The sequence below is a fragment of the Fundulus heteroclitus genome, chromosome 11, assembly GCF_011125445.2.
Source record: "Fundulus heteroclitus isolate FHET01 chromosome 11, MU-UCD_Fhet_4.1, whole genome shotgun sequence".
Lineage (NCBI taxonomy): Eukaryota > Metazoa > Chordata > Actinopteri > Cyprinodontiformes > Fundulidae > Fundulus > Fundulus heteroclitus.
Genome location: NC_046371.1, coordinates 14,853,184 through 14,880,340, shown reverse-complemented (window position 1 = coordinate 14,880,340; position 27,157 = coordinate 14,853,184). Strand labels below are relative to the sequence as shown.

Sequence of the window (27,157 nt, the reverse complement as noted above, 5' to 3'; positions counted from 1 at the left end):
TGAAACCCTCAATCAACTAAACAAAAAAGTTCCTTTTTTTCCCCAGATGTCTACTTAAGCGACATGTTTCGATTTATAAAACACATGTAATCAACATTTCATTGAGAATGCTTTATTTACAATTTGCAAGTACAAATCTCTCTCTTCAGATTGAGAGAAAAAAAAATGTTAATCCAAAAAGCTGGATTGTTAGTGAATGTGTTTTAGCAAACATTTCAACAACTGTTGCTATTGTAGCTGGGTTCGGTTGGAAAAAATATTTACTGCACTCTAATTCAAAACGAAGACCAAATAAAAGACGTTTAAGTCTAGAATTTAAATTCTAATATAGATATTCCTGTAAGGCAGGGATGTCAAACTCATTTCTATATGGGGCCACTTTGGCATCATGAAGTCATTAAAAGGGCCGGTTGCACGTGTACAGACGATACTTTTCATTTCATAATTTCATTCCAGTTCACATAGAAGTATAAAAATTGCACAGTAACATAAAAGTAGCAACCTTAGGCCCAGTTTATACAGTTTATCTGCAAAAAAAGTTGATACTGGGGTGAGTTACACTTACAGGAGGCACAGTTTTAGCCACTTTATACACTTTAAAAGGATATATGCCTCGATTTTATGAAATGATATGGCTTTTTGTTGGCTCTTGAGGGCCGGATAATTTATCTTGACGGGCCGGATTCGGCCCGCGGGCCTTGAGTTTGACACCTGTGCTGTAAGGTATCTCTGCTCTGCTCTTTAAAAAAATTATATAACTTTAAATGCTTTGAATTTCACAAAGAGTCTAAGGCGTTTGCTCTTCGCCTTGTTTAACCGTGTCCTGCCTGAGGGCGGACTGAGCTGGAGTCTCTGTTTCTTCAGGATTACTGACCACTTCTCCGCTTCTCTTTAACTCCACATCATTCTCCCCTTCTTCCCTCCGTTCATCCAAATCCTTCGTCTCCCCGTCATCGTCTTTATCCCTATCTGCGCGCTCCGCTTCCTCCTCGGCCTCCCGCCCCGACCTCTGCCCGTCTGGTGCTGAGGGAGCGCCGCAGGCTCGACCCGTCAGTGGGGAGGAGCTCAGAGAGGCCACGGGGGAGAGGGAGGGAGAAATGCTCGGTGAGTCGTATGGAGAGAGAGGTGGAGGCGCTCTGGGGGATAGGGACGGGGACTGATAAGGTGAGGGGGACGGGGAAGCACTGGGAGAGTCGTGAGGAGAGAGGGAGCGACCGGTTTTGGGGAACAGAGGAGGCGCTCTCGGAGAAATGGATGGCGACTGGTAAGGAGAGCGTGAGGGAGAGCTGACCGCTGGACCAGGCTGCATGTAGTCGTCTAGAAGATGCTCTATTATGTCTGGAGCCTGAGGAGAAGCCACTTCCTGTTTGACGTCAGCGTGGCCCGTTTCACTGTCTGCTGGGCCCTCCTGCATCTCTGGCCAGAAATAAGGATCTCCTGAAGGAGGTTGCTCTTCTACTTCGATGAGAGGCTGAGCAACACAAAGCGTGCCCCCGTTGGGTTTAACGACGACTCCTTTCAGACCCTTACATCTCCCTTTGCTTTTAGGCACGAGGGGCGGAGGAGGCGGCGGAGCGAGCGGAGGCGAGAGCATGGTGGACGTCTCGGTGGAAACCCGAATCTTTAGGCTGCGTTTGAACATGCGCCTCCTGGAGAAAGCGCTCAGCGACTGCAGGAAAAGAGGGTTGATGAAGCAGAGGTCGCCCTGGCCGGAACCGCAGTCCAGTTCTCTCGGGCTGCGCGTCGCGATCGGGCAAAACTCCTGGAACAGAGTTGGATTCGAATCAGATTTGGTGCCGTTTGCGTGGGGCTCGGCTGCGTTGAGCAGGTGCTCTGAATCTGGTTGGTGGCCGGAAGCTGGCCGAGCCGCAGAGTTGGTCTGTGGGAGAACGGGCGTGGCTGATGTTGACGCGTCTGGCTGCTTCTCCTCTTTTCTGGGCTTAGGAGGCTCCCGGGGTCCGCGAACGTTCAGATGCGAACGCCAGAATTCTAGAAGTGAATTGCAACGACATTGTAGTAAACTTTTCAGAGAACACCATTTAATATGTGCATAAGATTTAAAAAAATAAATAATTCAAATCCTTTCTACATTCAGAGTACAGTAGCTCTCAGAAGCGCACACCCTGTTAAAATACCTGGTTTTTATGACAGAAAAAATGATGACATGCCAAAACCTACACGTGACATTTATCCTGGGCAATTCAACCAAAAATCAAATCTGTTAGAGGGAAACTTTATTATTACAGCTCCTCGCTCCTGTTCCTTAACCTTTCACAGGAACAACAGTAAGAACACTATCATGGGGAGGAGAGGAGCTTTGGACTGCCGGGCCGATTTCAGACAGCCTTTAACTCCGACATCATTACGTAACAAACGCACATGGATGATTCTGGTCAAATCTTGGCCTACAGCCTTCCAAAAATGAACTACAAAGTGTGTGCTCTCTGCTCTCCAGCCATTTTTGTTCATTTCCGTGAGTTGGGCTGTGCTTTAACATCATGTCACGCAAAGGATTGTGGGATTGCTTATAGGACCTTATCACCGGTAAGGGACATTGTGAGGTTCCTAAATTAGCCGCGACAGGGAGCATACAGGCTTCTTTTCCTACCTCCTTCATTACTGATGCACTATTCGGACAGCACTCATCATGGCAATCGCTGACGCCCTGCCGCTTTGTCCTTGCTCAGTAATGAACCCGCAGATTTTTATGTTAGATTTAGGTTGACTAAGACAACAGACGTGATTGTTGTCAAATGTTAGAAGAGAAATGTTAAAACCAAAAATGACTGTACCCCTTCTCCTGACTGATACCTTTGTATAAAACCATACATTTGACCCTTTGTAGTAAGGTGTGAGCTAAAGAACGCAAGGTTGGAAAATCCAACTACAGTGGCTGAACTTTATTTCAGGTCAATTAGATTCATTATATTCGATCGCAGTAATCATCTCCAGAAGACTGAATGAATAAAAGTGAATCGTAAGGTGCCTTAGCCAAGCATTTATATAATACTAGTATTAGTTTTTGAAATCATGTCCTGTGGTCGGTCTTTTTACATCACAAAACCCCAGATCCATCTGAGGAAACGTAGCCCCACAGCATGATTCTGCCACTACCATGTTTCACTGTGTATATATGGGGTACCTTCAGTGATGCTGAGCTTAACATATCCTTTGGAATCAGGATCAGAAGGTTTAGAAAGATTTCCTCCTGATCTAAAAGAAAAATAATGTCTTGCAACCCTGTCCTTTTTTTACAGACATTTGTTGAACATAGATTCTTGTCACGTGTACAGTTGAGCCTTAAATCTAGACTTTAAGTGCTATTTACATTTTACCATCATGCCTCTTCTGATTTGAAGTAATATTAACGTTTTGGAAAAACCCAGCATGAATTTGTTAAGAGAATCTGCGGGGGCAGCTAAAGGTTAGGGTGGAGGCAAGCAGGCCTTCTGACTTCATAAACATGTAGTTCATCACATTACCAGTGGTAACATGCCAAGAGCTGGCAATTATAAGGAAGGTTTTAATGCCGTAATGCATTAAAACCCACCATTAAAAGGATTTTTCCATTGAATGTTCATACATAACTTCCAACATACCACATCAATGTACATAAAACTTATTGTGTATCTTTTAGAGATGCATGTTTCATTTCTTGCAAGAAACGAACTTCTTGGTTGAATAAAAAAAAGTATTTTAAATCTAAAAAAAGTATTTTAAATCTAAATCTGCCAGGGGTATGACATTTTTCTGGGTTTAACTGGGTTTAACTACGAACAAGGTCAATAGTACTTGCCAGAAATTTCTGCAGCTCCTTCGGTGTTGCTGTCGGACACCTTTGTACATTTAGAATTTTTTTCACTGTTTGTCTTAAAACGACAAAAAAATTAAATTCAATAAAAACTTTATTCAATTGAGTATTAGTATTTCATCATGTACAGCTATCTAACTAGGTTTTAACAGATTGCGTTGCATTCCATATGATTTTTTAACAAACGTGCCTTAATCTATTTAATGGTTATTAGGTTCTGAACTTTTCTGTCACAAGAATTTGCCGCTTTAACAGGTTGGTGTGTACACTTTCAAGCGCCACCGTCTGTGAATGAGTCATGTAAATAAATCCCTTTTTCAAAGCCTTAGACAGTTAAATGTCAGGTTGCAAGATCTGCTGTGAGGAAACAGGTAACTCCCTCACCAATTCCCATGTGGGAGATGGACTCGAGCTCTTTGTGTGACGCTGCCTTTGCAATGGCTTCAGGAAGCTCCAGAGGGAAAGGCAACACATCTCTGAAAGACAAAAGCAACACGCGCTCACACAAGCAGCAACCTTTGTAGCCTCAACACTTAACGATCCCAGGATGAAAAAGATGAAATACAGATGGAAGAAATTGATAGAAACAAAATTGGAAAGGAGTTGTTGTTGGGTTTTTTTACCTGCTGACACAGTAAAAGGAAATTAGTCTTGGGAGATCCGGAAAGGTGATGGTTGAGCCCGCCAGAGACAGAGCTGTTGACAAGACAAGCATGGAAACGTGTTCAAACTTCCTTATATAGATTTCTAAGGAGATTATATATAAATAAAATCATATAGGATTTTAAACACACTACCTGTATACAACATTTTCTGTCGCAAAATGCAAAATAATAAAAAAGTTCTTTCAAATGTAAAATTACTGCAGTGACATGTTGAAGCAGTGTGTTGTTTACACTGGCTAAAGCAGGGGTGTCAAACACACGGCCCGCGGGCCGGATCCGGCCCGCCGAACAATTTAGTCCGGCCCTGTGGCTAAATGCATTATCATTATTAAAAATATATATATATATATATATATATATATTATACATATATATATATATATATATATATATATATATATATATATATATATATATATATTTTTTTTTTTTTTTTTTTTTTTTTTTTTTTTTTTTTTTTCCCAGTGTCCTGTCTGGCAATGTGGCAATAAGATGCCACAAGGAGCTCATCAGATTTGACTTTCACAAGTGGACAAGATAAAAGGAAGAGAATGATAAAACAATTATTGAAAAAAACATGTACTTTGTTTAATTGAAAATATGCAGTTCCTATATTGTCCACGCTGTGTTTTAATTAGCAGATTAAGCTTCAGGTGTGGAAAAATTCAAATCATTTCTTAATTTTTATCTGTTTGATGTATTTTGTCATGCAGGACAGTGTTTTTAAGTTCCAAAAAATGTGAATAAATGTTTTTCAACATTGTATAATCACTGTGATCAGTTCTTATGCATAATGCACAAGTAAATGTTTAACTGTATTGTTGAAATTGCACATACTTTTTTTAAAAACGCTGAGGTTATTCATAATATATTGTGTAAAAGTGAAATTAACTTAATATAAAAATCAACAAGTCCACATTTATTAGTTCTATTTAATCTTGCAATGAGTCAACTCGTGTGGCCCTCTTGAGATCAGATTAAGCTGTATGCGGCCCCTAAACCAAAATGAGTTTGACACCCCTGGGCTAAAGCCTGCAAGGGCTTATTCGTTTAGATAGGGCCGACCGTCAGACATGCTGCAGTTGATAGAGAAAACATGTGAGACTGTTTTTAAAACACCCAAGATTTTGATTTTCACACAGCTCACCAACATAAGTAGGCTTTGGAAATTAAAATGTTTTAATTAGAAAATCCAGGAGGAAGTTCTGTGAGCCATCGGTATGAGGCGCTTAAAGAATCCTACATATTCCTAATGAGGAATCCCCAACACACGATCTTCTGCTTGGACTCAGAGTGAATATAGATCACTTGTGGACATCAATTTCCAGGTTTTGACATAGATATTGATTGATTAGAGTCTGGACTGGATCAATGTAACACATACATATGCTTTGTTTTAAACCAATTGCAGTTTTAAACCAATTGATTTAAATCAATTGCAGCTTTGACTGCATGTTTAGGGTTGTTGTCCCGCTGGAAGGTAAACCGCCGCGCCGCCGCAATCTTTTGCCGCCTCTAACAGGTCTTTTTCCAGCACTATCCTGTATTTAGCTCCACACATCTGCCCATCAACTCTGTCCAGATTATCCGTCCCTGTTGAAGAGAAGCATCCCTGTAGCATTTTTGCCGACGCTGCCGTGTTTCATTATGGGGATGGTGTGCTACGGGGAAAAAGACTAAAGCAGCAGTGTCTCCCATCTCAACAGGCGAAAATGCAACTCCAGTTCTGGCACTGCTAAAGGTTGCACTGCAAAAAAGGAACTAAAAGTAAGTAAAAAAATGTCTTGAGATTGGTGTATTTTTCCTTGATTTGAGGAGCTAAATAAGACTATTTGCCAATTGAATGAATATTTTTACCCCTAAAATAAGATAATTAGATATCCTGCACTTGAATTGTTCCTACTTTAAGTGCAAAAATCTTATTCCATTGGCAAACAGTCTTATTTACCTGCTCTAATCAAGCATAAATACACTGACTTCAAGAAAATTTCTCATACTTTTAGTTCCCTTTTTGCAGTGTGTCAAAATCATGCAATCAAATATGTGTGCCTAAATGAAGGCTAAAAGTAGTGCAACGTAAAATTTGGGCTAAAATAAGCTGCACTGAGACAAAAAACATCAATTAGTACAGGCCAAAGAAGCCATAAAACCAAATACAAAATGTTTAAACACAGACAAATCTGTCTCTGTCAGACAATCTCACAGAGGATGCCCTCTGTTGCATAAAGCATATAATTTGTGCAATAAGCATTAACTGAGACGAGCTCGACAAAGGAAAAATCAGGGGTTAGAGGTGGATTAATGTTCTTACTAGACTGTTCCTCCCTTATGCCAAACTGCTGTACAAAGGATGGCACACTGTCATCTGCCAGGCGAACACAAAGCACGTTCCTCTGGGATGTGCGGGACTTCCTCACCAGGAATGTCTGTGGGACAACAAATCTGATTACTCAATGCAAGAGACTTTTTGAGGGGGGAAAAAAAAATCGCAATTGTATTTGTGTTTATGTATGTAGCACAAAGAAAAAGTATTTTCTCCTTTCCAAATTCTTTCTATCATTTGTCACCCTTTTTTTTTCAGAGCCTCAAACTAATTTCAATTTCTCAGACAAAAATATCAAACCGAGCTTTTTCAAAAGTTCATTTCAATTCTATTGCACAGACCTGTAGAATAAAAAAAGTCACTTAAACAGGACTTGTTTGACAACATAAAGTAGGGTAACGTAGATAAAAGAATGAAGTCATGCCATGAAAATTAACAACTGATGAGAAACAAGTACAGCATATTAGCCTGGAAAGGGTTACAAAGTTCAAATTCAACCTCTGTGATCATGATTCAACAGCGAGATACACCCAAAAAGTAGCACTTTTGGGAAAATGTCTGGTGGACTGACCAGACAAGAGTGACATTTTTGGAAGGCCTGCATCCAGTTACATCTGGCGTAAAACGGACCTGGCATTTCAGAAAAGGGGATCATACCAGCAGCCAAACATGGTGGTGTTAGCATGAAGGTTTGGGTCTGCTTTGCTGCTTCAGGACCTAAACCCTGTATTTGATTGGTCAGAAACCCCTGAAGAAGAATATCCGGGCTACGGCTGGACGATATAGAAAAGAATAATATCAATGCAATAGAAATCATACTGTGCGATATTGATAATTACCAACTAATTCAAAACATATATTTTAAGTGCAGCCCTGACCACTTTATGCTGTTGCTTAGCGACATATTTTTAGATACAGTGCACACAAACACTGAATTCAAACTCAACCCTTTATTCAACCAACTTTTAACCAAAATTGCAAGTTTTTAAAAAAAGGAAAAAAGAATGCGTGCCCTCTGAACCCTTTGAAGGGGGCGGAGCTTGGTGACGGAGGGTTGCTGGATCTGCGTTTGTGATTGGTTATAACGACCGTAATATTAACCCACATGGCTAGAATGCAAAAGGAAGGTTATTTTATTGAACTTTTTATTGACCCTTTTTTTCCACCGTCGATATACGTCTATCGCTCGATATATATTTGTTATTGAATTATCGCCGGGCATCAATTTATTACCTTGAACTACAGTACACTTGCGATTACCTCAAGCCCACCAGCAAACCCACCTCTTAATGGTTCAAATCTGCTGGAAGTTTTTAAACTAACCATGTTCAATAAACCTTCCACTGTGGCTGAATTCAAACAATTCAGCAAACCTATTTGCATTGAGCCAAAAATCCTTCCACGGTGTTAAAAAAAGAAGAAAAAGAGTAGTTGCCAGTTATTTGATGATCTGAAACACATAAGTGTGCCAAAAAAAGAGCAAAAAGAATAAGTAATCTGTAAGTTTCCAAATGCTTATATACGCCACTGTGTGTGTGTTTGACAAGAAAGCATGCGACATAGATAATGTGTCAGACCCCAGGAGGCTCCCTCTGCAGAATGTGAAGTGCATTAGCCGGGTTGATAGACAGCTGCAGCCAGACAGGAACTGTAAGCAGGAGACGGTCCAGCACGCTGATGCTTCTCAGGGAGCCCCTTCCTCTTTGAGGCCCCAGCAGCTTGGGCTTCGATGGCTGGGTAGGCTCTGGGAAATCATACAGAGGCTCCTCCTGCTGTGCCATCTGAAGAGAAACACACACGCGCCAGTAATTACACTGTTATTAGCCGTACCTTTAACGATCACGCTGTCCCACCGTAATATCAGTGTTGGTTATTCCCATTTAGTCAGGAAGATGGGTGAGACTGCAACACCTAGAGACGCACACCTGCGTAGAAAATCTGCCTGGATTTGGACTACAAGTCCAGACTTGGTAAAGTGCGGCAGCTCGGGAGAGAGAGAGTTTAATGGAATGGCAATTCAAGTCAAAGCTTTCAGTTCAGCAGACCCAGAGAAAGACGAATCTGATAGGCTCCCACATTATGCTAAAACACAATTACATGTCAGACATGAAGGTCTTTATGTTATGTTCTGTAATATTCAGAAACGCTATCAGTAGCATGCATGTCAACATCATTCAGCATGCATTCCTGAAACGTCCACATTTGCCGACTCAAACGCTCTCCGTCCTTTCTACAAGCTCCAATCTCACTGTCCAGTCTGCACAGTTCAGACACTGGCATTGTCAGGTTTGGTGTTTCGCGTCTAGTAGTTACCTTTCTGCTCAGTTCCTGTTTTTTTTTCTTTTTTTCCTTATCCCTTCGGGTTCCGAATTGAGGCGGCGTGCTCCATCTTCTTCCTTCTCCCAAGTTTACAACCAAGAAAAGTTCACCTCTCTTTCCCTCTGGCCTGTCATGGCGTGCGTCTACATGGCTCCTCCTTCCTGCTCACCTGATCTCACCTGGAAACAAATCTCCCCTTACGGTCGTGTAAAAAAAGAAAGGAGAGGGGGAAAAAAGAACAAAATAATTGTGTAAGCCTGCGCACTACTCTTGAGAAAGCAATGGGTCAGACTGACAGCACAACATGAACGACTTTATCTGTGTTGATCTGGCGAAACAGCGCCGCCTGTTGGTAACCTGGCGGAAACAAGCACACATGAACAAGCAGGCGAGCCAGGAAACCCGTCACAGGAAGAGCATTTCAAGGCTTTCATTTTAAAAAATATTGCTAATATTTTTCTTGATTTTAGTTTGTTGATAATTTTTTACTTATTTTTATTCAACTGTTCTTTGAACAATTACAGTGGAGAAGTATCACCATAATTACATCATCATACAAATATTTTTTTGATGTCAGTCAATCAAATTTTATTTGTATAGCGCCAATTCATCACATGGGTCATCTGAAGGCACTTTACAAAGTCAAAGAGAGAGAGACTGGTCAATAAGTTTCCTATCTAAGGAAACCCAACACGTTATTGTTGTCTGGTTTGTGTCTTCCTAAAACACATCTGTTTAAAATTGCCTTTGACTGTTCTAGTTAAACAGTTTTACTGTTTTTAATGTTCTTTTTTGTTACTACATTCTATCCCTACTTGCTTTTATTCTATTTTCTATCTACATTTTATTATTTTGCTATATCTTAATCATGTAAAGCACTTTGTATTGTCTTGTACTGAATTGTGCTATATAAATAAATTTGCCTTGCCTTGCCTTGCCTTGCCTTGCCTTGCCTTCCTTGTTTCTATAATCAAACCATCCCCCCCATTTCTTTTAAACCATTTTGGTTTATACCTAAGTTTTTTCCATCACAGAAATCTCCACAATGTGCAGCTACTGCTGTACAGTCAGTTCCTCTTTGAACCATAATCTTGTGATGATCTTTTTACTTGCTGATAGCAATAGCTTCTTTTTGTAGTATGTCAGGACTCATGTGTGATGCATCTCAAATACAGTGTTTTACACGTTCTGGGTTATTTTCCCCCTGTTATTGTTCTCAGAGTAAGACATATTTTATCCCAGTATTCTGTTATCTTTTGACAGGACCAGATTATGTGTGTGATCCACATCCATTTGACCACTAAGTCTCCAGCAAAGCAGTGGACTGGGCACCATCCCCTTCCAAATCTTTGGGGTTATAAAAAATCAAACCATATTTTTCCAATTGAATCCTCTCCATACCCGGGAGCAGGTGGTCATGCCCTGTGTTTTACAGATTGTAAACCACTCTTTCTCACCTATATGCTCTTTTAGTATTTATTTATAATATAACTGTATTCATCTATAAGATGTTGTCACCATTGTGATGTCACACGTTCATTTTAGACACAACTAACAAAAATAAATAACTCAATAAAAGACTAATGAATTACTAACTACTACTGCTATTTCTACTATCATTAATAATAATAACAACCACAAAATAAATAATAATTAGCATACTCCTGGTTTTACACTCACTTGAAGAAAGTAAATAACAATTAATATTTTTTGCATTACTGACACTATAAATGAAGGAGCTACCCACTCCTCATTGATTAGTATTACAAAAAGGTTGCAAAGCTTTGCGTTTTTCTGTGTGTTGATGCAACCTATTAATGTCATATATTTCTGACCAAGTAATAGGCTTTCAGAATTTACTTAATATGTAATACATACTCTTATTATACTTAGATTTTGACATTGTTTTGGATGGAGTTCATGAGGGCCCTCCTCATTTTTATTTTTAAATTTTCAATGTTTGGTTACAGAGAATAACACTGAATAATAAAACATATTGTTGGTTTTGGTTTCAGGAATAACCAGTGCAGCGACAAATGTGTCATGTATGAGTTCAGGTGTTTCTGACCTTTGGCAATAAAGTTCTTTTGGTGCCATAAGACTATTATATATATATATATATATATATATATATATATATATATATATATATATATATATATATATATATAAAATATATTTATATATATATCTATATATATATATATATCTATATATATCTATATATATCTATATATATATATATATATATATATTATATATTTATATGCATAAACTATTTTATTTGAAAGTTATGCCAAATTTGGTATATTTGCATGTACCAAGTTTTAATTTTTAAATAGATTTTTGCTGCTCAAGCTCATTTGTGAGGATTTTTTTTTTTTTTATCAGCTGACAGTTTGCTTTAAATAAACAATGAGACAAATTACCAGATAATGAAATGAGGGTACTTTTTTATTTTTTTAGCGCAACACCTCAGCCGGAAGTTACGTCTGAACCACATCAGCTTAGAACCGCGTTGGGTAAGCTATCTGTGCAACATGTACGCTTAGACGTTTATCTGCGTTTGCTTTAAATTAAAAAGTCCATACAATTATTCAGTATCCTTGTTTTAGGCGCGTCAAACAAAACTGCCTTAGTGGTAAAAACAAAACTTTGCAAATGTATTCATAAAACGTCAGCGTTAGCTTTAGCTAGCACGGCTAACGCTGCTCCGCTAACGCTAGCGTTGGAACAAAATGGCCAGCAGTTTTAGCTTAACAGTTGTGCGTATTATTTACAACAGGAACACGGTTTTATTTCCATATGTGTGCCCTTTGTCCCGGGTTATCTAGTTTGTCTGGCTTGTGGTCTTCTTCTTACTTCACTCACCCAATTTTTACTGCTAAAGTTAACGGTTATGTTAGCCTAGCTTACGACACGCCTGTCGGCACGTTACGCGTCTTTGTAGATATTCTGACCCCCTTTTTGTACCATTGCGCTTGTTGAAAGATTAAACGGTAAAGTGTATGTTTATAATTGTGCCATAACATGTTATTCCAGGAGAGCAGCGCCAACTTCACAGGAGGGGATGCTAACATTCGGCGGGGTGCGTGTAAGCTAACCTAACGGCTTGTCGCAGTGAATCCTGTTTGTTCTCTTTCAGATGTCCGGTTGATACAGAGATGAGCGGGGAGAACGTGAAGCTGTTTGTAGGGAACCTTCCTTTAGACGCGACTCAAGATGAACTAAACAAGCTCTTCGGTCCTTATGGGGAGATCGAAACCTGTTCGTTGCTCAGACAGTATGCGTTCGTGACCCTGAAGGGGGAGGGCGCAGCCGACAGGTATGCAGCTGACCACCATGATCCCAGGTGTTCTCGCCATGTCTTTGCCTTCAGGTTTAAGAAAACATGACCGTCTAGGCACAAGTGTTAAACTGGTTAAAAGGGCCATAAAGTTTCTCACCACTTTGGTTTCAACGTAGAGCTAACTAGTCATCTAGTACAGATAATTCATTATTTACATTCTTCATTAAAAACACTACAACACTCTTTAATATGGAGATATTTTCTGCTCTTACATTTGTTCTTTGATTCAGTTTTGTTGAATTATCCTGTGTTTTTCTTACATGCTCCATGATTTTTTTATATAAGCTTTATTAGAATATTCTTTATAATATACAGAAATAAATAAGTACAATTCCCAGTGAACAATCGCCATGGGGTTTGAACAAAAATTATAATAATAAATAAAAAAATATCTGAATAAAAGTAAAAATAGTAATCGTAATAAAGCTACACATAGCAGCAATACATACCCCAATCAGTCTACCCCCTTACTTACTAATGGCTTGTTTATCATGGAAATGGGTATGTTTAAAGAGATCTGGCTTAATAGCAGAGATTTCTGTATTTGTTAATAATAGTCAATAGCTGTTATGACGCTAACGAAACTTCAAATCAAACTGGGGAAACTGTAAGGTTTAAAAGCACTGGGGTTATATGCCAGAGATTAAAACATCAATATAAGCTGACAAAGTTAATTTAGGGATAACAAGTAGGGTAAGTACAAGTTATTAAGTATCTCAACCATTATGAACTTGTACGTAATTCAAAATGGGGTTAGATTCATGTTTTTTTTAAGGGAGTGATTAGAGCGTAGGGATAGACAATATATATGGAGCGATAGATGTATATCGATGATGGGGGGGGGGGGGGGGGGGGAGTCAATAAAAAGTTAAATAAAATAAGTTTTTCTTTCTTTTACATTTTAGCCATGTAGGTTGATATTACAGTCATTACATCCTCCCAACCAATCACAAACGCTGATCCAGCAGCGTTCTGTCACCAAGCTCCGCCTCCTTCAAAGGGTTCAGAGATCACACGTTTTTTTTTTTTCTTTTAAAAAACTTGCAGTTTTGGTAAAAAGTTGGATGAATAAAGGTTTGAGCTTGAATTCAGTGTTTGTGTGTTGTCTATCTAAAAATAGGTCGCTAAGCAACAGCATAAAATGGTCAGGACTCCACTTAATATATGTGTTTTGAATTTGTTGATAATCATCAATATCGATTATTATGATTTCTATTTTATCGATATTCTTCTTTTCTATATCGTCCAGCCCTATTGGAGCAGGGCACTTGCGTCCTGAAACGGGGGAAAGTTCCCCGGTTTGAATCCCGCAGGTTGCCACTCTAGATCCCTGAACAAGACCCTTAGCTCCAGGAAGCTGCATTGTAATGTAAAAAGTTGCAATGACAAATAAATAAGGTCAAAGGTGATTGAATTGGCCGAAAAAGTTTCCGAGCTAAATATTTCCTCTTGCTCAATTTACCCAGTCACACATACACATATGATGCACAGAAGGGATAGACAGCTCAGGATTAAGTGTTGCAGAGAGGAAGCTGGAATTTAACCCATGGCTGGATGATAGATATAGGAAAAAAGCATATTGATGAAAGAAACCGCATCGATAATTATAAAAAAAAAAAATTCAAAACATGTGTTTTAAGTGCAGCCCTGGCCATTTTATTCTGTTGTTTAATTACCTAATTTTAGATGAAGAGCAATGAATTCAAACTCAACCCTCTTATTGAACCAACTTTTTACCAAAACTGCACATTTTTAAACAAAAAACCCCTAAAAAACACAGTCTTTGAGCTATTGCACCACACGTCTATCGATAAATATATTTTGTTATTGAATTATCGTCCGGCCCTAATTGAACCCACAACTTCCTTTGGAGCACGCCTGCACCAATGAGCCAAAGCCACCATCACCGTAAATGCAAATTGCAGATCATATTTGCCAGCTCTGTAGCAGCTATGAGGATAAATGTGCACTTTCACATGTAGACCTTCCTTGGATCTTAATGGATTAATTGTACTTGGGCAGTAGAACATTCCCTTGAGCTTTAGTGCTGTATTGTCTCATCAGGTTTTTGTTAATGAACCCAAGAAGGCTGCTGTATCCTTTCTTTGTCTGGTGCTTATAACTAGTTTACACTTACGTTAAAACTGAATTAGTTTCCCTATGTTATGATCATGTCAATGAATTGTAATGATGGTGTTTGCTAACCCCTGACTGGAATTGTTATATCAACATTAATTTCTTGTATGTGTCAATAAAGTCTGTTTGGAAATCCGGTTTAATGGGACTGCTGCGTGTTTAGCACAACAGCTACACAGCTGAATGTAGGTGTTTTAATGAGGAAAATCTGACAATGGGAAGGATTGATGACAAAAATTTTTAAACATTTTATAAACGTCATAATAAAAAGCGCAAAAAGTTTGGCGAGCATTTTAATCCCACGTCAACCATATTTTTTAGAACTATAGCAACTCTGTACTTTACATTATTGACGACAATGTACAAAACGTTAATTCTGCAGAGTTTTAGACATTTTCAACCCTTGTTTTAGGTATGATGTTTAATCGCTTGTCCTGTCAGTAAGTTCTGCTCTTGGTTTCATTCCCTCAGGGCCATCCGGCATCTAGACGGCAAAGAGTACAGAGGCAGGCCCCTGGTTGTGGAAGAGTCACGTGCGCGCCCGCCCAACTCTATTAAAGTGTTTGTTGGGAACATCAGTGCGACGTGTTCAGCAGACGATCTGCACGGGCTTTTCTCAACCTTCGGAAGAGTTTTAGACTGCGATAAAGTCAAAGGTAACAGTTTTAAGTTGGTAAAGTCAAACCGTGTGTTCAAACGCTGACTTAAAGAGTTTGATTGAAGGAGTTGTAAGAGTGCTTGAACCAGAATAATAATGGCATTTAATAGAAACTTAGAACTGAAATGAACATTTGTGTGTTTTACGCTGATGGCCTCCCACTTTGTTTTGCAGCAAGATTATGCTCAAATGTTGGGTATGCATTTGTGCATATGGAGAGGAAGGAGGAGGCCCTAGCAGCTATTGACGCACTCAATGGGACCATGTTCAAGGGCCGTCAGCTGGCTGTAGAGCTTTCCAAAGCGCAACCGTTGATCAATCAGATTGCTGGGGCTGATTCAGCTTCAGGTGTTGTAATTGATGATGAAGAATTCAGTTATCTGTGTTTTTTAAATAAAGTGCAACCCTTCAAATATCTGATCTTCTCTTGATTCCAGGCGGCAGAGAGGGTCTTCTTCCTCGTCCTACTTCGTCACTTGAGCATCATCAGAGTCAAGCAGCCGTGCTAGCTGCAGCAGCAGCCGCAGCCGCTGGCCTGCCCATACAAGTAACCAGATTTTCTATTAGGATGATTGCAATATCCATTATGTGGTGAGATTTAGTAACACACAGTGATGGACAAAAACCTTCTATTAGATGATGTCAGTTTTATAATCTGTCATTTTAGTCTGAAAATTAACTCTACACCTTCCACTTAACATTCATGTTTTGCTGCTATTTAGTCCAGTCAAATCGGTCATTTCAGTAATGTGCGTTTTTCTTTCTTCAGGTTCAACAAAGTGTCCATAACTCATTTTACAACACAACAACATTTGACCCCACCTACGCTGCTCTCAAAGGCCTCACAAGTTCTAAGGGCGCAGATGGAGTCATTTACGGCGCTCTTGCCAGCCAAGTGTATGGCGCTGTTGCCGATCAGGTCTACCAAGAACTGGCCAATCACAATCCCGCCACTGAAGAGGCAGAGCAACCTGTCGTGCCAGATCCAACAACACTTTTCGAAGCAGCAAGAGCCAAGTTCTTTCAGGAAGGACAGAAGGTTTGCTAACTTTTGCTTCCCAACGTGTTTCGTTCATCCAAATGCAAAACAAATGGACTCGCATTCTTAATACTTATTCCCTACAACTTCCCTACAACTTGGTTTTAAGGTTCTGGCAGAGCAGCAGGCAGGAAGGAAAGCGGCAGCAGCCGCCGCAGCTGCAGCGGCGGCGTCATCCGATAACGAACGCGACCGCAGTCCAATAAGAGGAAACAGGGCCCCTCTTCTTCCCGACCCCGTCCCGGGCTCCTTTGCTCAGATACGCCCCAAGCGACGCACCCTGCTGCCTACCCCACCTGGAGTCTCTGAAGACGCAGCTCCCGTCTCCACAACGTCTGAAGGGGCGGATCCTGTTGCTAGGTAACGCACTCTTGTAGGGTGGAGCCTAAGGAAGCATCTAAATTTTTAATTCTATTTAAAGGGGCCAAGTGACGTACTATGATTATAACCAAAAAAAAAACAACATATTCATCTTCATATAAAACAATATACGCCGAGCGTTTGACCTGATGGTGTTCACTTAGTCCTTTTTGAGTCTGAAAAGAACTTCACACTGGGCATGATCAGCAGACACAAAATTATTTCCATTAAAGTCTGGATTTTATTGACTAGAGAATTACAGGAAAATGGGGGATTTTACTATCTAATATGTTGCTTTTTGGGTTTTTTTTAAGAGCTGATTTCATCTATTCCAGTCGCACAACCCTTTGTTACAGCATTCTGTTTAAATGATCACTCGCTAGATTACAAAGCAGCCTGCGCACAGTGAAGCCACAGCTGACGTACACCACCGGGCCACCTGGTCATTTTTACAGTGAGGGAGGACATTTAGTTCAAAGAAAGATTTGTTCTTACTCTGAGCTCAGCAAATTGACCCAATTTGTTTTCTTAATGCTAAGTTGTGTAGTTGAGCTTACCAATAGTTTTTTATATATAAAACATCTCCACCTTAAGGGTCAAAATTGATCTAGTGACATCAGTAGATCTGGTTATGTTCAGATTATGTTTTACCTGGAGGTCCTGTATGTTCTTTTGACATCATGTATGGATCTGGTATTTTCCCTCTCCAAGGCTGGGGTAGATCAGTCTTATGACGTGAAGAAGAAAACCTTCAAGTCCCTGACGCAGCTCCACTAGGAGGCTGTGACAAAGATCCCCCCGTTTCTAAGTCTGTTGTCGTGTGCCATGCTTTTTTTGGCACAGTGAGTACAGAGTTGATCATGACATCCAGCCGGCGTGACGAATGAAAAGGGGGGATAATGGTGTCCCTGGGGTACAGCGGTGCTGTGTGGCTTCCTGCTGCGTCATGGCTCACCTTTCTGACCAATCCCTGATTGAAACAGTCCAAAGAGCCCCAGAGTTGGCCCCACAGAGTCGTTTGGAGTTTTGTTCAGCACATGTGTTGGAAATGTCTCCACACCGCCATTTACTGTGTTTTTGACAAATCTGGGGAACGCAGTGCTCTGGCATATATCTGTGGGGGGAAAAAAGTGCTTTAATTTTTATTAGATACTCAAGAAATAAATCAGACATCGAGCAAAGGTCGCCGCCATACGTCACTGCCGCTGTATGCTGGGATACAGCTGGGCAATGTGGACAAAAATATCAGCTTCTTCCACCTGTATTGAACAGTTTTGCTAATTTGCGCAATATTTTTTTTTTTAAGAAAACATCTGGTTAAAAAAAGGCTGAAAGAACAAATTAAGATTATTAATGAGCGGGTAGTGTTTTCAATGATTCCCAAAACGTAAAAACACAGTTTCCTGAAGCATTGTGGGACATTATGGATTAAAAGCAAACAAGTTAAAATGTTCTACTTTTCTAAAGTAGCAATACTTTGTTCTACAAAACCCATTTGCTGTACTGCTAAGAAGTACAAGAATGTTTGAGTACAAGCGTAAAATAATGCAAATATTCAAAGTTCAAACTACTGGTGGCATTCTGCCTGGTGGGCCACATGTATAATCTCTCCTATTGAATTGTAACGCCTACTAGAGCTGGGCGATAAATCGATTTCATCGATTAATTCGAATTTACAATTTCATTTTTGGAAAATCTGGATTTTATTTTGCCAATACACTCATTGGGTTTCCATGAAGAGAACAGCATGTGATGCTGAATATATGTTTAGGCAAATGTATTGTCAAAATATTGTTAAGTAGAAACTTTTTTTTACTATAATACGAGGTACTTCATTTACTTATTTACTTTTTTTTTTTTTACTTAGTTTGAAGTTCACAAGTGCAGTAAAGCCTGTTCTTAGCTCAATGTGTAATACCACTAGCAGTAAATGTTTTGTTATATTTTCATTGTTTATAATGGCACGGCTGCCATCTTGTTTTACAAGCGTGTTTCACAGCTTGTTTTTAGTTGCACTTTCAATTCAGGTCAACTCCCTGACAAAATGCTTGACATAAAAAGCAAGGTTTTAAAATAATTTTCTTTAATTTCTTTTTATGAAACAAAAAGGAGGAAAAAATCGATTAATCGGATTTGGTATGATAAAATCGGAGATTTATTTTTTAATCCATATCGCCCAGCCCTAACGCCTACATTTTATCAAGTATTCTTGCCAGATAAAATACAGGAGACAGGACATTTAGGATAAATTTAAACTGGAATTAAGTAATCTTAAATCAAATCGCCCAAACCAAAAACGGGCTAGTCAAAGCTACTGAGATGAATCTTTTTTTTTTTTTTTTCCTGCTTCTCTCACTTATCGCTCAACTCTAACTTGCTTTCCAGGTCGTACTCAGAATACTACCAGCAAATGCACCAGTACCAGCAGTATCAACAGTACCAGCAACAGTATCAGTACCTCCAGTACGCCTACACCAATCCTCCGCCGCCGCCACCCCCTCCGCCGGCCAGCGGACAGACCCAAGCCCCCACCACAGCCCCCGCGCCGCCAGGGACCTACACGGCGCCGCCCACGTACGCCGCCGCAGCGGACGCCTACGCGGCCCCGGGAACGTACGGCGCCTCGGGAGGCTACGAGGCGTCGTCGGGCGCCTACGACTCTTCGTCTGGGAATTACAATGCTTCTTCAGGAAGCTACGACGCCTCAGCAGGATATGACACATCTGGAGGCTACGGGGCGTCGGGAGCATATGATTCATCCGGAGCTTACCCAGCCACGGGAAACTACTCCACATCCACACCGTATGAGCAGACACCCGCACACGGGCAACCCACGCCCCAGCGTCACGATTACCCTTACCACACGCCAGAACCCCCTTATCGATAGTCCCCACCACCCCCCCCACACACACACCATACACGTCGCCGATGTGTGTGCTCACGTATATCTATTTACACGAGGGACAGTTTAAAAATAAATTCAAGCAGGAGGCCGGGTTGGGTTGGAATGGCGCTCTGAGTTCTAGAGCGCCATTCGTCCGCCTTGGCCGAATGTTTTTTCTTTCCCCACCCCCCATTTTTTGACGAGTTAGCGAGGTCTTAAGACACGTGGCGGTAATTTGGCACCTCGAACCGGGATGTTCTTTAGCTTTCAAAGTTTCTTTTTAGATGTTGTAGTGGCAGAACTGGTTCCTTTATTGAATGTTGGTTCCTAAATGTTGCCTGGGGCAAGGTTAGCACCGGAGGCAAAGTTGACCGTCTTTAGTTTTCCGCTGGATCACGTCCCCTTCTACACCACAGACGTGTTCTGCTGGTGTTACTTTGTGATTTCTTTAGGAGATCCAGTATGTTGCAGAGGTGGAGCAATGTCCTCTGTTCCTATGTCCAACAATATATTAGAGTGACTGTCAATAAAGCGACATAACGTTTTCTCCGATCACCTGTCTAAAACTGTACAAAAACATATTTCTAACCCATGTTAAAGATTAATTGTCAGGAATTCAGAATACAGTTTTAGCGTTTGTGAAACCGATGGGTGTCCTTACCCCACAGACCGTTTCTGAGTTTGTAACAGACCTCAGGTTAACTGAGCTGCAGTGATCCTGTTCCTATTAATCTTGTTTATTTGGATGATGATTGCTGCAATTAATAGTCGTGAATTGACGTTCAGCCTGAGGTTGTTGGAATCACAGTTTTTTTTTTGTTTTTTTTTACATGTTCGGTGATGAGCAGCTCAGTTTGTGAAAAAATAAAGATTTTCTTCCAATTTATTAAATCATCATCTAAAAACAAATCTTTTTTCAGTTAAATAGAAATAAAATGGTTAGGGGGAAAATGCTTCCTTATTTTTCCTTCAATTTCTGTGGGTTTCATAACTCCTAGCTCTATCAAATCCCCTCTAGGACAATATTTCTCCTATGAATTGTGCTCCTTAGGAAAAAAATCTCAATCTGCAGGAAAAGCTTGATATGTGGTGTTGTTTTTTTAATAGCACTAAATAGAAAAAAAACAACAATTAATTAAAAATAGGTTTGAGCACCAAATAAAACTGAGTTTTGTTTTTATACTGAAGAAACTTAAGGTGATAAAACTCACTGTGTAGCTTTATTAAAAATATATATAATTGTTTTGGATTAGCTTCTGAGTTTTGCACAACTCGGACATTTATTTTTGAAAACGCTGATAAAAGTTGTGGCCCTCGTCCGCTGTGGGTTCGGTGTTTGGTTGCTTACCAGCCAGATGCAGTAGCTTGACCAGAAAAAGGAAGGGAAAATAAAAAAATAAAAATAAAATAAGATTCTTATAGTTTGGTTAATTTAACCTGTTTTCCTAAGTTCTGACTCATTTTTTATATTTTGTCGATACTTTGGGCATACTTAGGTTTGTTAGTTGCAAAAGCAAAGAGGGAAAGTTTTATTTTACCGCAGCTTGGATAACAACTGGAAAAACGGGATGCTGTTTATTTTGCTCCTGTGCTAATTGGTAGCTTCATAGTTTTGATAATTTTTTGGTGTTATGGGACTGAAATGGTGCCGTCTGCCACGGGATGCTTCGTTACAACCTTCATTTCGTGCCCAATTTGACGATTGATGATTATAAAATACATTTCTATATTCTGCTATTGTGGCTTGATCAGGGCTCATCAGTCAATTTAGATATTAGTCAACTGGGGATCGGAACCGAAATTGGCCTTTTGACGGTTTTCTGCTTTAGGTCAGACGTTGTATTTCTACAGTTTGGGTTTGCTGCTTCAGCCACTAGAGCATCAAATCAGAACCTTTGTATCTCACTCAGAGCTTCGTGTTTTTCCTCTTCAGTGGACGCAGGTTTCATGCATTCACGTCGTCGCATCATTTCAGACAGCTGTGTGACGACAGACTTTTGTTGTTGCTGTTGTTGTGTACATATTTGAATTTGCAAGAGCCAGGAGTAACGTTATCAAGCACGCATACCATCATAGAAACCTGACTTTCCAAGTTGGTTTTCTAGTTTCTTTTAGTAGCTGGTTCTTTTTTTGTCTTATTTCATTTTTTTTTTTGTTTTATTACCATTTCTTGTCAGGAATCCCCCCTCCTCCCCCCTCCATAGAAAGCGTCAGAGACATAAGGGAAATGTACACTTTGGTAGTCATGTATATACTCGAGCCCTTATGTGAGCCTGAAGAAGCGACGTGAGCCGATGTTTGCTGATGCTAGTCACCGTTAGGGAAAATATGTAAAAGCAGATTGTGTTTATCGAGGGTTTGTCGATCCGGACTCTTCGACACGAGGCCGTCTGAAGGTTTGGTGGTTTGAAGTTGCGATTGCGAGAATTGTTGACAGTAGGATAATTTCTTCCGTTACCTGTTGTGGTTTATTTCGGCTGTTGGCCGGGTGGAAATGAGGCGACCTAAAAGTTGTTTTTGGATCTCTCCAACGGCAGCGAGAAGGGCATATTCTTTTCTTTTTCTTTTTTTATTTTTTTCTTGTCTTGCCGGTTTTCACCTGAGCACGCCCTGTACTTTAACGCAAAACGGATTCGGCTTTCCCTGGATCCCCCCCTCCATCGCAGTCAGAGAACAGCTTAACTCTGCACTTGAACCACAACGGATTTTGCTTGGTTTATAGCTTTTTACACATCAAAAGCAGACCAAACGTGCTATTAAACCTCCTTTTTTTTTTTTTACAGTAGTGTCTCACTGTAGCCATGTTGTTTTTCCCCATCGGGCACGCCGACCTGACAGCGTTAGGTTCAAATGACACACAGCACCTCAACATTACCACATTATTCCACCTTCTCCATGTGATCTGTTAGTTGCATGCATTGTTGTTGCTGCTGCTCCAGCCACCTTCTTCCTCTTGCTGATTATTGCAGCTAGAGTGGGAGGGAGCCAATCTGAGCCCTTGCCCTGGACGTTCGCCGCACGCAGCTGTAGAGTGGGATGGGGAAAACAGCAGCGTTAGGCCTGAAACTGCTGTGGACGATGGGGGTGTCCCCCCACTAAAGGTAAACACTCAGACCACACACTCCTGGCCCGCCCCGAAACATGAGAAACACACTCACAAGCACATGTTCTTTTTTTTTTTTTTTTTTTTTCCTTTCTACTAAAACAGGAACAGCTATGTCCATGCTTACAACAACTTTTTCCTGTGTTTGGGATTTTAATTTGTCAGGATTTCAGATATCCTGAAAATATTCTCCTCTTCTGTTTTTTTTTTTTTTTTTTTTTTTTTTTTTAAATGGGAGAGCATCGGTTTCTCCTTCTTTGGTTTTCCAGGCATATTTTTCTTCAAGCATCCTGAGCTCATACATTCCTGTTTCTGACTTGAAAAGTCACATAAATCTTTTAAGGACATTTATTACCACCTTTATATTTAATCCGATCGTTTTCGGCAGCCATCTTGTTTTTACTGCTACCTGCCCCATTAAAGAGCACCAGGCAACCACAGCCAGAACCAGATTCGGGACATTTCGGTGGGATTGGATGTTACAGGTTTTCTAAACGTGACCCAGCGGCCACTTTGGGGTTAAGTGCCTTGATGAGGAGCCCTCCATTTCAGAGTTGAATAATCTGGCTCAGGATCGGTTGCTGGTTCGACGCTAAACTCCCCCCGTCTCCCAAAAACAATTTTTTTTTTCGATGCCACGTTCAACTTGTAAGAATGACAATAAACACAAATTCTACGCTGTTGTTTTAAATTACATTTTGTCCTTTTGTTCTTTGAAATGTTTCATTATCAATAAAGGAATTTCAACCAAACTGTATTTTTGTGTGTGTGTGTGAATATTTCAGAAAGTTGCACTTTGGCAGGAATAACTCGGAGAGCAATATCAGATGTTTTTATTCCGTTTTCTTTAAAAAAAAAAAACATCAATATATGCCTTTTTAAATGAAAAAACAAAACAAAAAAACAATTTGATAACAATCCAAACCTGATGCTAATCTGATCGCTTTTGTATTAAAAAAAAATTAAATAAATTGCTGGAAGAAATTTTTAAAGTACAAGAACCTACTCCCTGCAAGGAAGAGCTTGTCATAGACACTGCTGAGTTTCATGCACTCAACAACAATGAACAGCTAACAGATGGACACAAGGGGACTTGAAGGGCTTTGGTGAATGCAGTATACACAAATGGTATGCTGAGGTAAAAAGATGAGCCATGAACATATAAAACCGATACAGAATGTGCCATTTACTCAGCTAGTGACATGAAAATGCAGAAGTTTCCAATAAAAGCAAACCAGGGTTTCCAGCAGCCAAACCAGCGTGGAAGCTATTGTCTATTAAACTTTAAATGCAGCTAGGATTGTACTAATAAATTGATACAAATTTAAACCTACAAAAAAAAAAAAAAAAAAATTGCTCTAAAAAAGTGTTAAAGTATTATTTTAAGTTCACCTTTAGTTGCTGTTTTGAACAGTTTCCCTGCAATGCTATATCTTACACATGCAATGGCCACTTTATTGGGTTCAGTTGTTGGCAAATCAACCAATGGCATGGCGGCAGCTTAATGGGTTTAGGCATCTAGAAGTGGTGGAGGCTATTTGCTGAGGTTCGTATTGATCATCAGAATGAGAAAGAAAGGGAAAAGGTTACTTTGAAGTTAGCATTGATACACAGGTATCAATCGAGGTACACAGCACTTCATGGATCTGCTGATCCTCTAGAATATACGGGCGGGCGCAACAAAACATTTTCAGCATCCGTTGTGTTTGGACCGAGAAATGCCTTGACAATGTCTGAAGAATGAACAGGCTGGTTTAAGATGATGGAAAGGCAACGATAGTACTGACACCCACTCGTTAAAGCCACTGCATATGGAATACTATCCCTGAAAGCCCACCAAGTCAAGCTTTGACATGGTGGGCTATTGCCTTGTCTAATGACGTCTCGATTTCAGATGGCAGGGAACAACACGAGAGCAGGAATCTATGCTGGTTTAATGGTGTGGGGTATAATTTCTTGGCACCTTCAGTTCCAATTTGGTATACTTTGAACATATTGTTTCTAAAGCATGTTTATCCTTTTATGGCCACAGTGTATCCATCTTCTGAAAACCTCTTCCAGTAGAATGACGCGCCATGTCACAGCTCAAATCATCTCCGTTTTCTTGACCATGAGCTCCAGTGGGCTCCACAGTCGCCATGTTTCAACCCAACAGAGCACTTTTGGGATACCATCATGTCATTGACCAAGATTTCTCAGATTGATCCTTTTGAAGGTTAAAAAGGGGGTCCAACATGCTACTAGCAAGGCGTACGTCCGGCGGGTGACATTAGTAGCTGATTTTGCACATCTGCAGTTAAACCCCAAATTATCTTATATCCCTTGCAAATTTTAAAGTAATCTAATACATTTTATCTAAAAAGCCCCTTTCAGGGACCTTAAGGACACTACAGACCAAGCAACAAAACAATGATAAAACAACAATCAAACAGTAAATCTAGTTTTACCAGCTTTGCTCTTCTGACTGCAAACATTGAGTGTTTCGACTGGCCCAGCCAAAGTCTGGCCTTGAAGTTGAAACTGCGGAGGAAGATGGCGACAAGGCCTTCCAACTTCGAAGATAAATCACCAAAGTATCTGTTCAAATGGGCAAAAAGCTGTTCAGACAATCTCAAAGTGATGTCTGTGTTATTTCCTATAAGGAAAGATTACTCGTTGAATGAAAGTAATGTTATACCTACAACATAAATATGTCTGGGGAATTACTCATTCTTGGCTTAACTGTGTTTTCCTTAGATTTGGGCTAAAAAAACAGTTTATTATTATCCATCCACCCCTTATGTAAGAGTTTCAAATACTGTAATTGATGTAAAATGGTTGCTTAATGTAGTTTTCCTGATTTGCTTTGCCTCAATAGTCGAAAACAAACTGAAAGCTTCCAATGAAGGATTTCTGGAAACCGCTGCATTGTGGAGGATGACTGGGATCTTGGTACTTTTAATGGCAAAGACAGGACGACACCCAAACACTTTGAAACACCACACAATGTGAACCAGACCAAACACGGGTTACAGTACTTTGAACCACGACCTCTCAAGATACTGCTGGCTTGATTATGAAAAAGGAGCGAGCATTCAAACACACGTATTGAAAATAGCAACGCTTTAATAAAGAGCAATTTTTTTACAAGACTGCAATGTCTAGCTAGTTAGGTGGTGACTGGCGTTGACATCCATGGCGTTTTACAGAGATGCAGTCGTGGTAACTGGGTTTGAAGTTTGATGGGTTACTTGCAAGTTGCATTGATCCATGCGAGGCAACAACCTTCAAACAGTTACAGACCCTACATCGTAAAACAGCTGATGATGAATGTCGAGAGGTAAGTTTAAAAAGAAAATTAAAAAAGAAAAAGTCTCAATGAGAAAGTTCCTTAAACATTTTCCAAACACACCGGTAAGAGTGAGTTCACACTATGGTCATGCTTTTACCGGGCACACAAGCCAATAAAAAGACGACACATAATCATGCAAAAGAGACAGTTTTGTTTGTCTTTAGAAAATAAAAGAACCAAACCAAAAGGGGAAAAAAATAATCCTTGGAGTTCTGATATCATCCATCCTTAGTGACCTTGGATAAGAAGCTGCGCTTTGATGATGACTTTGGTGCAAAAAATGTTCCTGTTTCAAAGAGGACAGACCCCGTCCTGTCCTCCTTTTTTTCAATGAAGACACTCTTGGTATTGACCAGTTGTGATAGTTTACCCTTGATCCCCCCCTCCCCCGACCCCCACTTCCACCTTGAGATGGACACAAAGAGCACAAACATCGACCCGAAGCCCACCCGCCCATCCCTGGATGATGACACCTTCAAAAATACAACCATTCAAACACAGATACAGCAATAACTTGTCCAACATACAGTAAGTCATCCAATGGGGGCTTTGATCACGTTCACAGAGAGAGAGCACGTCAAAAAACACATGAACAGCATTACCTATATACAGAGGGGACACGGTAACAGTCAGATCCCAGGATGGGTTGAGTTGTGGGGCTGAGGAGCTCATTGATTAAAGCTTTCAGCTGAAGAAAGGACAAACCACTGCAACGAGAATGATGGAGGAGTGTAACAACAGCTGAACTTGGTCAAATAGGCGAAACCTTTGAACATCTGCCTGCTTGGTGATCATTTCTAACACAAGTCTCTGCTGGTAGTAGAGTCTTAGATGCAGGCAGCCTGATTGATGTCAGTCGAATCTTAACCTTAAATCACAGTACGCTAATGTACTTTTGGTCTTCTCTGAAGATTTGGTTAGAAATCACCCGCCGTCTGAAGAGTTCAGTTTGACTGTACTCGGCATAGGCGGACGACCCTTAAGCCACCTACAGCTGATGTGTTGTAGAGACTCCAGACATTGTCACAAGAACACTCAATGCTAAGTTAGTACGCGCTACCATCTCGCTTAGAGACCTTCCATCTCTAACCGAGGAACATGACCCTGTTAATCTCTATGCGAAGGCATGTGCACACAAACACACAAAGTACATGTACGTAGAACAGACATAATCAATAG

The 27,157-nt window shown here is 40.3% G+C and overlaps 2 protein-coding genes across 6 annotated transcripts; one reads left to right on the top strand and one right to left on the bottom strand.

Moving 5' to 3' along the window:
- Positions 1 to 96: 96 nt before the first annotated feature.
- On the bottom strand, positions 97 to 12,237 carry LOC110366734 (ras and Rab interactor 3). 2 transcript variants are annotated; one of them, XM_036142916.1, is made up of 8 exons: positions 12,223 to 12,237; positions 9,113 to 9,314; positions 8,377 to 8,580; positions 6,788 to 6,902; positions 4,435 to 4,507; positions 4,196 to 4,287; positions 719 to 1,989; positions 97 to 341 (listed from the first exon to the last, which is right to left on the bottom strand). In XM_036142916.1, the coding sequence occupies exons 3-7, from the start codon at positions 8,578 to 8,580 to the stop codon at positions 788 to 790; spliced, it is 1,686 nt and encodes a 561-aa protein (XP_035998809.1). In that variant the 5' UTR covers positions 9,113 to 9,314; positions 12,223 to 12,237; the 3' UTR covers positions 97 to 341; positions 719 to 787. The 2 variants fall into 2 exon arrangements, with proteins under 2 accessions (XP_035998809.1, XP_035998808.1); XM_036142915.1 differs by lacking the exon at positions 12,223 to 12,237 and having other exon boundaries at positions 9,113 to 9,398.
- On the top strand, positions 11,585 to 23,339 carry LOC105916238 (RNA-binding protein 4). Of its 4 annotated transcripts, XR_002426932.2 has the most exons (10): positions 11,585 to 11,640; positions 12,264 to 12,443; positions 15,075 to 15,259; positions 15,436 to 15,609; positions 15,699 to 15,808; positions 16,031 to 16,300; positions 16,410 to 16,660; positions 19,046 to 19,462; positions 22,514 to 22,645; positions 22,753 to 23,339. XR_002426932.2 is itself a non-coding variant. In XM_012850630.3 (9 exons), exons 2-9 carry the CDS (start codon positions 12,283 to 12,285, stop codon positions 22,515 to 22,517), a joined length of 1,572 nt encoding a protein of 523 aa, XP_012706084.2. In that variant the 5' UTR covers positions 11,585 to 11,640; positions 12,264 to 12,282; the 3' UTR covers positions 22,518 to 23,339. The 4 variants fall into 4 exon arrangements, 3 of the variants coding, with proteins under 3 accessions (XP_012706084.2, XP_012706082.2, XP_035998810.1); XM_012850630.3 differs by having other exon boundaries at positions 22,514 to 23,339; XM_012850628.3 differs by lacking the exons at positions 22,514 to 22,645; positions 22,753 to 23,339 and having other exon boundaries at positions 19,046 to 20,603.
- The last annotated feature ends 3,818 nt before the right edge of the window (positions 23,340 to 27,157 follow it).

Bases quoted from the DNA above. Each gene is read 5' to 3' on its own strand.
- LOC110366734 (XM_036142916.1), bottom strand. From the start codon at position 8,580: ATGGCACAGCAGGAGGAGCCTCTGTATGATTTCCCAGAGCCTACCCAG. The intron at 4,508-6,787 runs GTAAGAACATTA...TCTTGTCAACAG, and splicing joins CATAAGGGAGGAACAGTCTA to CTCTGTCTCTGGCGGGCTCA. The intron at 4,288-4,434 runs GTAAAAAAACCC...TTTGTCTTTCAG, and splicing joins TCCTTTTACTGTGTCAGCAG to AGATGTGTTGCCTTTCCCTC.
- LOC105916238 (XM_012850628.3), top strand. From the start codon at position 12,283: ATGAGCGGGGAGAACGTGAAGCTGTTTGTAGGGAACCTTCCTTTAGAC. The intron at 15,260-15,435 runs GTAACAGTTTTA...TTTGTTTTGCAG, and splicing joins AGACTGCGATAAAGTCAAAG to CAAGATTATGCTCAAATGTT. The intron at 15,610-15,698 runs GTGTTGTAATTG...TCTTGATTCCAG, and splicing joins TGGGGCTGATTCAGCTTCAG to GCGGCAGAGAGGGTCTTCTT.